Genomic DNA, 14658 nt, shown 5'->3' with positions numbered 1-14658 from the left:
ATGTTATGTTATGCTATATTATATCATACTGTGTATAGGAAATTTTGATGTCTGTGCGCGTTAAAGATGGAAAACGATCTGTTTTCAGCCTGGGTTCCAAGCGTGACAGGGTTTGGTCACGTGAGTTGAGTGTCTGCGGAACAAAGGTTTGCATGATCTAATGAGCAAGGATGAACCACACGTATTAAGCGAAGCCGCTTGAGGGAAAAAGGAGGTTACCGCCACAAGACGGTTGTCCACGCTCCTTCCAGAACCTAGTTTAAAGCACTATTAGACGTTTATTTATGCGAATCCTCGCGCTCGCAAGCATACTGCCCCGCGCTGAGAACATACAGGGCAGTGCTACACCCTTTTTTCACTTGTGCCTTTCAGGTGAAGGACAGCCACTGACCGACAAGAACAAAACCGATCCGAGAAACCTGGGCAAAAGCCTCGATCCTGTGTATCGATCCGGGATTCCGTATGTATCCAACACCTACTATGGCACTATAACATTTTCTAACTTCCCTAGCGTAATCATAATGATTTACCCAAAAATTCAGAAAAAGATCCGTGAATCCGTATGTATCCAACACCTACTATGGCACTATAACATTTTCTAACTTCCCTAGCGTAATCATAATGATTTACCCAAAAAATTCAGAAAAATTCCCAAATACAATTCCACTACTTCATCCTTTACAGTCATCTTTGGAGTTGGTGAATCCAGTAACCTTATAGGTCGCCGTAATCTACTTACGTGATTCGTTGAAGTTCACTGAAATGAAGGACGTTATTGGACTTTGTGACCTTCATAACGGTGGCTTTTCAACCAGGCGGCATCTGTCTAGTGCTCATGCAAATAATCTACATTGTTCTGCTATCGGGGGTATATTTCTCATTGATTTCTGCAGAAAACACAACCAAATGTGACGCTGACCAAAAACGCTTCGAACAAATCATTCAAAACGGAAAGGCAGTGGACGTAGTATGTTGTGCTCACTTTTGTCAAATATGGGTTCTCAGTTTTATTTCGTGAATGATACGAAGGAGACAATTCAGTTGACATGGGCTGGAGAAAACAGCGGGGTATGTGAAATTCATCTGATTCGATTTATTTATCAGGTTTTGATTTTGGTAACGATGACAGAAGGAGAAACAGGACCGGGTCTAACATCAGACATCTACCGCAGGTAATTTTGGCTGAATCATGTAACTTCGCAGCGAAAATAACGGTAAAACGTTTGCAAAGATCACTCATGAGCTCGGAGAGAAGGTTTACATAAGACGAGAAAATGGATTGCAGCGTCATCAAAACCAGCGCGATTCAAAGGAGGTAGAGTGGCCTTACTAACCTTGAGTTCTGAAGCTATTTGTTGTATGCTACGATATCGATAATAAACAGCATTCCGTGCTATTTGTTACCAAAGATGGTGGTTCCACCTGGGAAAGGTCGGCGGTTCCCTTTCTGTTGAGTGGCCAGCTCCGCTTTTACCCCCGTAGACGTTTGTCACCATGGATACTCACGCTCGAAGAAAGGACATCGGTATTCTCCAATTTTATTCGGTTGACATTTCTAGTAGAGATTGTATCTTTCCCTAGACAATGGAAAGACCTGGTCGAAGACACACGAAAATGTAGTAGATTACTTCTGGTAAGGTGCCATTGCTCACACCCTAACGCTAAGGTCCATATATCGAGATGATCCTGAAGAAACATTCTATGTTCTCCATAAACCTAACCAGTCAAAAAGTGAGTTCCTCTGTATTGAATGTCTTCACTACTTGTTATGCGGTCCAGAAAGCTTAACATGTCCCCTTTTAAGTTTGTGTTCTACAGTAGCTGAACTGAAAAGTTCCTCTTTTCCAATATTTTACCCTCAGCATAAAGACTCTCGTCATAAAAATAATTTGTAATTCACGATTTTGTCCAAAGGGCAACGTGCTCTGGTTATCCGCAATATCTTGAATCTATTTCGGTACCCCTGTTTATTTGAGTCCGTAGACCAAGTCAGTTTTGGAATGTAAAGACTTTGGTTTTCGGAAGATAACTTCGGGCATTGGCGCCGCTAGTTTTGCCTCAATTAGACCTAAGAGGCCGATCCTTTTTTAAAAGCGCCGGTTTTTCCTGTCGGTCTTTGTACTGTGATTTGTGAAGCATGGACGTCACACTCTAACGGTCGGCTTTCTCCTGCATCCTGATTTCGACCTGTTTATCTGTATATTTAGAACAGATCCGTGTATACATTTAGTATAATTGTATGTGATGCTTTTTTTGGCCCAGTTTGTATCTACAACCACTAGCTTCGAAGCTTGTGAATTATACCGTATGGGTGCACATCCTTTACTTTATATTCTTAACCAGTGATCGTGTACACTTTCGGCTGTTAGATTTGTCACAGGATCCGAACACTGGCATAGGTATGAAGTTTGAGTGGAGTGCGACCAGAAGTTGGCGGCAAAATTGGAAAGTATTTTGTATCCAAGTTTATCGCACAAGTACAAGGACGTCAGTAGTTTTTAATGTTAGCTTCATCGGTGAGGATTTCCAAGCGTTGGTCAGAATCGTACTTGAACAGCTTCCGCTCGTATATGGTGCACTGTATCGAAGCCAACCCGTTCAGTCGTACAGCTGTAACACATTTTCGGCACCAAACTGCCACACCACCAGAAGGAAGCACGAGGGCTGGAATACTGCCAGGTCTCCCAAGCCTAGACTGGAGAAGTCGACAGGCGGAGGTCAGGATCTTCAGGACCTTCCGATCACCAAATTTGTGCTCTAAGCATTGGGTCATCTTGCCCAGCCAAACACAGAGAGAGTGTTTCTTCAATGCTAACTAAATTTTAGCTTATCCAACTGCGATCCCTTACCGAAATCATTACAGGATAAGTAGCGCCCGGTTTTCGATAAACCTTTAGCGTTAGCAAACAAATGTCGCGGCGTGGTTGCAGTCGAAATTTGATTTGTCATCCACTGAAAGAATTTCTGATTTCCAAATGAAATATTTCAGCAATGGAATTCATTGTCATTGTCAACAGCATGACATCAGTGTTCCACACTGATGTTTTACTGCCGTACAACCCTGATTTGTTTGAAAGCCTTGTGTTGGAGGAAAAAATAAATGTGGACGGAGGAAGGACTTATCATTGGCATACTACAATCATTCCAAGGTGTATACACTCACTCGGGCAATCTGGATAGAAACTGACAACAAGATCGCCAATGACATCGGTTGGAAGCCATATCTTGTAGTGTATCTAACCAGGCGAAGTAGGAATCATGCGGTCCACTCTTGGAAGGCGAGTAGCACCAACAGCACCCAAAGGTTTCGTTATTTCTTTCATACCCCTCTGCCAGGTCAAGGGCTGGCCACCTATCTTCTTCCGCCACATGAAAAACATCACTCTCTTCGGCATACGATGGTTAGGCATACGCGACACATATCCCAATCAACGCAGCTTCTGATTCCGGACACAAGTTTTAATGGAATTATCCGTTGCACAACCGAAAACTGACTTTCTAATTGCCGAGTTGCGGATACACCAACACTAACCCACACGAGCTGTGGTTCTGAGACGACAATTATCGAACACTTGAAGACGTCTCAGTTCCGCTGCTAGAACAGACCAAGTTTCACATCCATACAACAAAAGAGTCCGCACTGTAGCTTAATGGACACGTCCCTTGAGATTCAGGAATAAACCACTCTGACGCCATAGGTGTCTCAAATTAGCAAACACGACGCAAGTCTTGCAGATTCGTGCATTCACCTCAACTGTCACACTACATTCAGAAGTAATACAACTTCCAGGGTCCGTAAAGCGCTCCACAACTTCCAGCGCTTCTCACTGGATTGTAAGTGAAAAGTGAAAAGTGCATACCAAAGAACGGGACGACTTGGGTCAGTTCATCCAAGGACACCTACGCCTTCCCCTTTCCGAAGATAAGAATGATGTCATCTGCATATTCAAGATCGATAAGCTTTTCGTTACAGGCTACTTGAACACCAGGGTTTTTGTGGACTTTCAACGTTTGTTTCACAATTTTGTCGATCACGAAGTTTAATAGAAATGGTGACAGTGAGCATCCCTGACGGACACCACTCTGTGTGCCGAGGCTTTTTGAGACCTTGCCCTTATTTCATTCCTCCCCTGAAAATGGTCCAGTTTTGCATTCATACAAACGAACCGGTGGTAATGTAGCAGGATACACCGCATCCTTTGTAAGCAAGCTACTGTCACACTGAAATTGCATTGATTGGCATTTGATTTATCAGTGCACTTCCATCAGGATCAGCTGTCTCCTCAAAGAGCTATTATCACAACATGTCTTGATAACTTAGCTTCAGCAGTCATATTGTATAGTATACCTGTTTACTAGTAGTCCAGAATGTTACACGTCGCTTGTCATAAGGGCGTCTTCAGGCTTGCATGTTACCGTTTAGCAGAAGTAAGCATCCTGATGTAATTCGCGTTTATTACTTTGGGAAGTAGCTAAGCTGTCCTGTCAGTTGACAGTCTGCTGACCATTTTCTAGTCACTTTTATCGGGAATTCGAAAGAAATAGCAGCAGATAATTGTTGTGCTACCAATGATTTATACAGGTCGATGGGTATTGAAGCGTGGTGAATGAAGAAATAACATAGATGTTTTGGCAGCAACTTTTTAGACCGTAACACAAGACAGGCCTATGTGTCGAGGGGTTACAGCGATTTTTGGTCGTCTCTACACTGAACAACGTATAAAAGAGCGTCCAGTGGTGAAGACATAACCCGTCTCTCCGCAGTTTGGGAAACAATTTCACAACTATTATAGATGTCTTATGCGTTCCCGACCCCTTTTAGGATAATATATACGAGAAATTCTGAGATGATCGCAATCAGACCAATGTCCTATGGTTTCCACACCCTGTTAAAATATGGCAACAAAACTTAACGGATGCTTTCCCCCAAAAAAGTGTGGTTACTTCAACATTTTATGTGAGAAGCTTGCAATCGTAACTATAGACATCTTTCCGCCCTCTTGTGAAAGTACCGGTGAGAAAACATCTGGTTTGAGTGATTCATTTCTGCTTGAGACCAACGTTTTACACGCATTTTAGTTTTAATAAAAGTTGGCCAGTTTATTTTTCATTCAACACAAGTGAGTGATGCCAACGGCGTTCTCACAACCAGAGAGAAATTGAACTGGTCTCCACGGCATTCCACTCAGTGAAGTTTTTATCACGTACCGCCAAACGGAGGCTATGTAGATAGATGGAACATAATTTATTTCCGAGATGACATATTTATCAAAGGTCTCTTTAATTAAAACGAAATGAAACACTGCCATTTACAGTGACGAAATCACGGTTACATGGCCTTTTTCAAGCCATCAGCATTCACCTGTTGACGAATACCAAAGTAGCTTCGAAGTGGTTCCCTGGTGGAATATTCTTTGTTAGGGGACAAAGGGCTAGGATGTCCATTGACAAAGCTTCTACAAATGGACCCTGATGTCCACTCAATTCATTTCGTTGCGCAGTGCTGTTACAACCGTGTGACAGTTGATAAAAAGTAAACTATGTGGATGTGGCAACAGAGTCATCGGGTAGGTTAGTAACCAGAGTTTTCATAAAACTCTGCGGTAGTCCAATGACTAAAAAACAACGGGTGTTACACTGCCATGTAGTTTTTTCATACGCCACGAGGAGTATTGTTTGGCTCTACCGGATTGGCCGTATGCTTAGAGCATTACTGCTTAATGGGTCACAACTGCATGGAATATATGAGGGCCAGAGTATCAGGACTAAACATACGTTCAACGCGAAGGCGTTGTCAGATGTGATCAGCCTAGGGATTTACCGGCGTTCCTTATAGCTTTGTTCTCCGGACCTCCATTGCTGGAAGTGCATTGGTAAATAGAAACTGTGTAAAGTTAGGAACATAGCTTTTGCTGGCGTTGCATCAGTGGTATGTCCGAACTATGTTGCTCTCGTAGGTTTTAGGAGTGACAAATCAATCAGTAGAAAACGAGTTTTCTGGCCTGCAGGATTAAAGTTTACGGTCACGTGATCTGAAATTCTTCCTATCATCCGACTCGCTTCCGCTACCGTGAACAGTGCGGGAAATTCGGCCTCACGTTCTTTTAAACATGCTCACAGATAGTGCACCATAGTTGAGATGTAGCACTTTGCTTCCCTGTTAGATACAACTGGTCTGGGTGGCTTCTATAAAAGCCAGGTTGGTGCTCGTTCAGGTGTTTTTTTCCTGAAGCCCAAGTTGACGACACGATCGTCATGTCCTTCAGGTGCACGGAAGGAGCTAAAAGACAAGACAAGTTTGTGCTGATATTTGTCGTTCAAAATCACCATTCGCCGGGGGGTGTGCAGTTGATTTAGCTGGCTTTCATAGTCTCTTCGTGTAATGGAAACGCCGGACCTGTAATCACTTCGTCCAGTTTTGCGCTCAATTTCCAGCACACTGTCTGATGCCCACGATTTTCTGCTTTTCTAAATGGGATTTCGAAGCATGTGGTGGATCTCAGCTTAGCAAGGTTGTGGATATAGGCAGCTAGATTTTACTCAACCCCGCACTGGTGATGACACCTCGGTTGGTGATGAAACGCTTGCAATATAACTGCCAAGCTAGGCGTACAGATCAACTACTTAGGATCTTTGATTCTTGAAGTCCGAATTTCGGTCTTCTGGAGCACGCGTAAAAACTGTGAGCAGTGTCCGCATTTTTTCCTGATATGGTGGCTTTGGTTTGGCCTTGGAGCATAGCTTGCTTCACAAAGCCCCCACGTTTGCGGAATTTCGTCGTTCCATAAGCTGTGGAGGGTGCTTGCTTCTTGTGCGTTTCAGAATTTGTCCTTGAGACTACCAAATAATTAGGAATAAAGCGTAAATGATCACAGTTTGTTCGCGTCTGAAGGAGCAACATCTTGGAACAGCGCGTTTGCGAAAGAAGCTTAAAGATAAGTTTGGCACGCTAGATACGTCAAGACGTACGGATGATTTGGCTCAAGCAAAAATCGTTTTCTACTTTCAGCATTGGGTCGGAAGCGTAAATAGCAGGAAGGATTACACATATAAGAAGTGTATAGAAGGATTAGACCGGACAAAATATTCTTATTTGCCCGTATTTTTTAAGCAAACTCGCATTTCTGGCTGTCCGGGCTGAAGGATGAAGGTCGTTTGTGAGAATTTACTTTAGTCATTCGTTCGAAAGTCCCACCTAAATGACAGTAATCTCTTTTTACCAATAATTGAGCATCAGAAAATAATATATGGTTACGAGGGCTGAGCAACAGCCTTCGTGTTGGTCACGCAGGTATCGTCCAGTTGCTTCCAAGTCCAACACCAGTATACTGACATTTGGTTTCCGCTCAACTATGTACTACATTTCCATTCTTGTCGCTCTTTTATTCAGATGACAGCATGAACCAAATTTTATCCAAGACCACAGACTTTGGAACCACCTGGATCCATATTATGGACAAAGTCGTTCGTGTATGGGCCCCCAGAGGTGTCCGGACCCAAACGTTACCTAAAGGGAACTCGCCTGAGCACCATAATCCAAGCTCATCATTCAGAAACACGGATCCGGAAGAACTGAGCACTAATTCCGGTGTGTTCCTGTATGTGGCACATTACAACGGCACAGAAAATCAAACTACGCAACTGAGTGTTTCGAAGGATGGAGGAAAGTCTTTTAAGCCGGTCTACCTACCAATGGTTCAATCCGAACGTGTAAGTCTAAAATATTCGATCAATTAGACAGGACCTGCTGGAGGTGGGCAACATGTCTCGTTGTCTTTACCCAACCATCATCGAGTTAAATGCTCTGAGCTCAACAGATTTCGACCGCGCAAAGTGTGGCGTGTTTTTGATTCACGGGATTCAGATACACGAAGCTTCCGGTCAGTAGCACGACTAATCGGGTCGGTTTTGTGATTTAGATCACCCGGTCCATATGATGAGGGGACCACATGGTCCTAACTAGTTTGCATGCTTTTTGTACGTGTTCTTAGCCGCCATCCTCCCAACTGGTATTTTAGATGACATCACAGATAACAGCTGGTTGACGAACTTCATCAGAGTAGAACCACCATCATAGAATTTTGCTCCATCCTAAACCGTTCTGAAAAGGCTATTTTTCTGAAACATACTAATTTGAAAATTACTTTAATGACGTCCATTGTGTGGACACACTATGTTGCGCCACCACATCACATACTAGGGTATAAAAGCTTTCCGAATGTGTGATACAATCATTTCAAGGAGCGAAACATTCTTAAACATTCCCTATTTAGGACCTAATCGGTTGGAATGGTGACAGTTGTGCAGATTCTCAGTGTTGTCCAGTATGACCCAATCATATCTTAAAGACTATGAGAACTTTGGTTATTTAAATACGATTAAAACTATTCCTAATCGTACACCTAAAAATCCGCGCGAACCACCCACTTACAAGTTGAGCCTCGTGGCCAGAAGTCCCGACAGTCATGCCTAAGGAGCAGTTTTGTGCTAGATGTACAAGTTTAATTCAGCAGCGAATACTACCGTCTACTACAGTCTAAACTTACCGAATAAACCCAAGGCTGCTCTTAGTCCTGCGCAAGCCGATATCCTTATGCCAATGGGAATACATCAAAAGCTTACCTGAGCCATGCGGATGACATGTTTTAAGTATGCGATGGGAACAGGGACAGAAGACAATTAATAGTGTCCAGTATCTTGATAGACTCTGAGTACTATCCACAGCTAGAAGATGAGTCGACATTCATAGACAGACAGATAGTAGAATACGAAGAATACAAAATACAGAGAGTCAAAATGGACGTTTCACTAATTTCTCCGTTTTCTTACCACTATCTAGTTTGCTGGTTGCTCAACAAAGCAACAGGAGTTTGGCAAAACATACAGTTATTAGTAATGACTTTGTGCTTCTCTAGGTGAAAAGCAGAGAACTCTAGTGGGTTTATATCCAAACTATGTCGTATTTTTATTATGTCTAATGACATGCTAATGTATCAAAGCCCTGTTTCTACTGAAATGTTCGATATCTCCATTAAGTATCGCAGGCAATATCTGACAATCTTTCACACCTCCTTCGGCTTGACTTTCGCTTATTTTCGTCCAAAAAGTGGGTTAATTTTGTACGTGCTTTCTCCATCCTCACATGAAAGAGATGCTGCTGTTCTTTCCACTGACCAATTCGGCGAATATCTCGCTCGATTTGCGTAACAGTTTACTTCTTGGACTATGATGGTATCTGAAGCTCACCAGTCGGTCATTTATTGCTGCGAAATTCCCCTATAACCTCTCCATCTTGTTGTACAGAAGTATCACAACTTACAGTGCTTCTAGCATAGAAAAAGAGGGGTCATGGTGAGGCTCTTATCATTACATTTACTTATTATAAACCACCACCTCTAACAAAGTACTTTCTGTAATAATAATACACAGCCACTTAGTAAAATCTCATACGGGCGAACTACTGGATTTCGTTGGAGTAGCTTGCCGCCTTAGGAAAGGACAGAAAACTCCTCTAACCAGAAGTCTCACAGCCGGCCAGCCTGCTTCATGGCTGGCCGATCTTACAATGATGTTGTTCGACCCTACCTCTATGGCTGATGTTTTCTACCTCAGCGAAGTTTCCTCCTTCACTGGCCTCGTCGCGTTGCAGATGCGACTCAAGAAGACAGCATGTGGTTCAGGCCCATGGTAGCGAGTGCTTGTTCCGGACTGCACAGCTCAAAGTGAAGTCAAGTTCAGATTCTGGCACCGGCTGGTAACCGCTTGCCTGAAACATCGGAGTAGTCCAGTTAATACCGCGCAAATATGTAGTCTGCTTTGGCTCGCTGGTGTGTCACACCGGATCACGCTGATAGATCACCGTGCACAGTGTCTAAGTCGCTTTTAGGTTGCGCTGAAGTGCATACGCGTCCAAACGAACGCCCTGCGCATGGTGTAAATATAAGGAATGAGGCGGATCAGAGTCCAGAGTCCTTACCATGTCCAAATGGTGACCTAAAACTACCATATAATGTCGGGACACCTAAATATTTGTGGAATGGTGGAACAACTACACAGACAACTATTTGGCTGTGGATCAGGTAAAATTGCACGATATTTGCTGAAAACTCCTCAGCAACCTTATGAGTAGTGTATTAAAAGTCTATAACCTTATGAGTAGTGTATTACAAAGTCTATATGTATCGCGATATTTCGAATGTCGTAGCGACTGAAACATGAGGCGGCCTTGTGCAGCACATTTAGTTGCCTGGAAACATCAAAACCGAGAGATTCAGCTGGGTTCCAGGTGAGTCTCTTGAAAAACCAAATTAGTTTGCAAATGAGTGTATATTCGCTAACCTCCGTCTATGTTTTTCCGGTTCTGTATACTCTGAAAGTAATATATACCCGTGACCTTTCTTGTGGGTTTCCTCTAATCAGATGTTATGTCTCGCTTTTGTCTTTTCAGTCCGATATTCTTTTCTTCGCCTCCAATAGCACTACACCTAATGAATCTTAAGTCATAGTTGCTAGCCCTCAGCACTTACTGGCTTTGTTCGGCGACGTTTTGGCTGTTCACATGTGGCTTTGTTTATACTGTTCTGGCACACTGGATGGAAGTGTGTTCCCCCTGCAAGACCATCCGCCGCACAGTTCAGCAAATTTACATTGCCAGGACGACGAACCATAACAAGGACAGACATTCAGCGTGACCAGTTGACCACATGACATTCGTCAGATTCGATTATCGAACAATGTCGACAGTGTCCGCAGCACCACTAATGCATGCAGGGTAGTGTGACAAATTAAACACCGTGTGACACGCAGATATAGGCTGAATTGGCCTAATTCTCTGATGCAGTGTTCCTAAACCTGGGGTTCACATATCCTCAAATGAACAAGTGATTGAATTCCAGATGCTCGAAAATATCTCTCAGCTTTTGACCTTATCGTATTAAGCAGTCCTGAAAATGTGAATGGCTGACAATTTAAACCGTTATCTGAAAACTGTTGTATTGGTTTTTCACGTTTTGTCCAAAAGATTTTTCGTTCGTTCCCGTCACCTCCAGTGTCACTCGCATTGGAGTACACCATGCTTTCATTTGTTTTATTAAAGGTACAAAAGTATCTCAACATCAAGGACTTACGAAAACTCATAATATACTCTTTATTGTCAGTACAAGGCCACTACATATGTGTAGTTATCATCCTGGAAATCAATTCATCCCTGCGATGTTTTCAAGCGATCACTGCTGCGTATTTTATGAAACTAAAAAGCTGCGTGATTCAAACTGAGGAGAAAAGTCTATTAAATATAATTCTAACTTCCAGAGGGTATGTATTCACGTTCATAATCCTCGGCATGTACTGACAGACAAGCCGCTCGAATGCAAAAAATTAAGATCAAATTAATGATACACAAAAGAGCCTAGTGTAGCACAACAAAGGGAGATTAGGTTCTTATCTGAACGTTTTGTTCGTTACTCATTTTCTCTGGAGAACCAGTAAGAGAAAATACCATCGGGGAACGGGATCGAGAATTATGTGATTTCTCCGATTGCGCCATCCCATAATGAAGTAACTCCTTTTCTAACAATCGAAGAGAAGGCAGTTTCTTTTTCCCTAAATATGAGATCTGTTCCGTAAAGGGGAGGTATGACGATGGAAATGCCCATAGCAATAAGGTGGATTCGTTGGTTGACCTACTTTTAGAATTTTGTGCCGTCAACACACCTGATACACCGATCCGTCACACAGGCGAGCGTTTGTTTGATTGTAGGAAGATACGATGGTGATGTGAATGCCTGGCTGACTGACCGACTGATTGACCGATTGATTGATGATTGATTGCCGACTGATTGACCGATTGATTGATTGATTGATTGATTGACTGATTGATTAGTTGATTGATTGAAACATTTGGAGATCTTCATGATTTTGTAAGCCCGGATATGTAAGAAAACCTATTGAATAGTACTCGTTCAGCTGTAGCACTTCCCAACTGCAATGTGACCTGAAGGGAATGCGATAGCTGAAATGTCACCGGGTTGATCAAGCCTAGACGGAAGTAGTCGGGAAAATTTTTCAGATTTATCACCTGTTTAAGTTATGATTTACGAGATGGAACCGATGACCAAAATAGAGCTTCACCCTATTCCGTTAGTATGCGTTATTCTAGGACATGTGAGACAACAGGGTGACCGGAGCAACCACCCCAAATGAGGAGTGAAGAATTCTGTCTCACCCCTTATACATACTGTCAAAAAGCACCCGGTTAAAGGTGAAATCACATTAGTTGATTGCGGAAGGTATGAGATACGATTCTCATCGGCTATCCGCCCACCCCACATGGGGATATCGAGGGAATACTGTGGGATTTATCGAAACTGTTTCTCAAGAACGACAGCGAAAAGAAACCTATGGGCCAATCAACAGGTAGGTGGCCAAAGTAGATGAATAAACAGCACCTAAAATGAAATCATCCCAGTTTAGAACTGATGTGGTCTGGCAGTGTCTGAGCTGAACGAGCCCTATGTAACCATGATAGAACTTGATCGGTGTTCGGCAATCTGCTGTCAGAAAAGGCCTTGCATCTAACCTGACTATGTAAGCATGGACTAAGAGGATTGACATTGACTACTGACGCCTTGTGCAAGCCTCATCCTCCGCAAACAAGGCAAAATACTATCAATACTCTTCGCCAAATGCAATCATTTGCAAACATATTCGGTTTCGACAGAGACTTCAACTCAATCCCAGCTAAGTCTCTTATTTGTGATATTGTGCAAATGAATGTGCGGCACGAATATCACCTCATTTTTCGGTCGATGCGAGTGTACTTCGTGAATCCTTACGACTTGGGTTCGAGCAGAATTCTCTGGAGAACCAGTAAGAGAAAATACCATCGGGGAACGGGATCGAGAATTATGTGATTTCTCCGATTGCGCCATCCCATAATGAAGTAACTCCTTTTCTAACAATCGAAGAGAAGGCAGTTTCTTTTTCCCTAAATATGAGATCTGTTCCGTAAAGGGGAGGTATGACGATGGAAATGCCCATAGCAATAAGGTGGATTCGTTGGTTGACCTACTTTTAGAATTTTGTGCCGTCAACACACCTGATACACCGATCCGTCACACAGGCGAGCGTTTGTTTGATTGTAGGAAGATACGATGGTGATGTGAATGCCTGGCTGACTGACCGACTGATTGACCGATTGATTGATTGATTGATTGATTGACTGATTGATGAGTTGATTGATTGAAACATTTGGAGATCTTCATGATTTTGTAAGCCCGGATATGTAAGAAAACCTATTGAATAGTACTCGTTCAGCTGTAGCACTTCCCAACTGCAATGTGACCTGAAGGGAATGCGATAGCTGAAATGTCACCGGGTTGATCAAGCCTAGACGGAAGTAGTCGGGAAAATTTTTCAGATTTATCACCTGTTTAAGTTATGATTTACGAGATGGAACCGATGACCAAAATAGAGCTTCACCCTATTCCGTTAGTATGCGTTATTCTAGGACATGTGAGACAACAGGGTGACCGGAGCAACCACCCCAAATGAGGAGTGAAGAATTCTGTCTCACCCCTTATACATACTGTCAAAAAGCACCCGGTTAAAGGTGAAATCACATTAGTTGATTGCGGAAGGTATGAGATACGATTCTCATCGGCTATCCGCCCACCCCACATGGGGATATCGAGGGAATACTGTGGGATTTATCGAAACTGTTTCTCAAGAACGACAGCGAAAAGAAACCCATGGGCCAATCAACAGGTAGGTGGCCAAAGTAGATGAATAAACAGCACCTAAAATGAAATCATCCCAGTTTAGAACTGATGTGGTCTGGCAGTGTCTGAGCTGAACGAGCCCTATGTAACCATAATAGAACTTGATCGGTGTTCGGCAATCTGCTGTCAGAAAAGGCCTTGCATCTAACCTGACTATGTAAGCATGGACTAAGAGGATTGACATTGACTACTGACGCCTTGTGCAAGCCTCATCCTCCGCAAACAAGGCAAAATACTATCAATACTCTTCGCCAAATGCAATCATTTGCAAACATATTCGGTTTCGACAGAGACTTCAACTCAATCCCAGCTAAGTCTCTTATTTGTGATATTGTGCAAATGAATGTGCGGCACGAATATCACCTCATTTTTCGGTCGATGCGAGTGTACTTCGTGAATCCTTACGACTTGGGTTCGAGCAGAATATAAGTTTGACGAAAACTCGGGGATTGCGCCTTCCTGGTGAGCCACGGGAATACGGAAACTGGTCTTGCACTGTCGAAGACTTTTCGGCAACCTTATGGGTTGTCTTCCGACAAGTAGTACTTTAATCGGAAATTTTTAGGGGGTTCGCAGCGTGAACCTGGAAGTAAATCCCAGGAGTTGGAATCATCATCATCATCATCGACAGCATGGCATCAGTGTTCAACACCGATGCTTTACAGCCGTACAACCATGACTTATTTGAAAGCCTTATTGTAAAGAGAAGAATAAAGGTGGACGGGGAAGGGACTTAGTGCTAGCTTAACACAATCATTCCGAGGTGCCTACACCTCCAGACATTCACTCAGGCAATCTGGATAGAAACTGATAACAAGAACGCCACTGACATTGGTTGGCAGCCATATCTTGTAGTGTCTTCAACCAGGCACAGTGAGGA

General features: G+C 43.1%; 2 protein-coding genes across 2 annotated transcripts in view; one reads left to right on the top strand and one right to left on the bottom strand.

The window, feature by feature from the left end:
* Positions 1-835: 835 nt before the first annotated feature.
* Positions 836-14658, top strand: part of T265_15239 (hypothetical protein) — a gene marked incomplete at both ends in the record, with an annotated part of 60308 nt that continues 46485 nt past the window's right edge. Inside the window, 4 exons of the mRNA XM_009177180.1 lie at positions 836-967; positions 1006-1172; positions 1667-1731; positions 7391-7710. Of these exons, the coding sequence (XP_009175444.1) occupies positions 836-967; positions 1006-1172; positions 1667-1731; positions 7391-7710 (684 nt within the window). The remainder of the gene's footprint in view (positions 968-1005; positions 1173-1666; positions 1732-7390; positions 7711-14658) is intronic.
* On the bottom strand, positions 3758-10293 carry T265_10721 (hypothetical protein; the record flags this gene model as incomplete). The annotated part of the gene is made up of 3 exons (XM_009177181.1): positions 3758-3827; positions 3905-4113; positions 10168-10293. Coding segments are annotated over 2 exons (195 nt in total), but the record flags the coding sequence as incomplete, so codon positions are not given.

This window comes from Opisthorchis viverrini (genome assembly GCF_000715545.1).
Source record: "Opisthorchis viverrini unplaced genomic scaffold opera_v5_398, whole genome shotgun sequence".
In the NCBI taxonomy this organism is placed as follows: domain Eukaryota; kingdom Metazoa; phylum Platyhelminthes; class Trematoda; order Opisthorchiida; family Opisthorchiidae; genus Opisthorchis; species Opisthorchis viverrini.
Note: the sequence above shows the minus strand (reverse complement) of the source record. Positions and strands in the feature narration are given on the sequence as shown.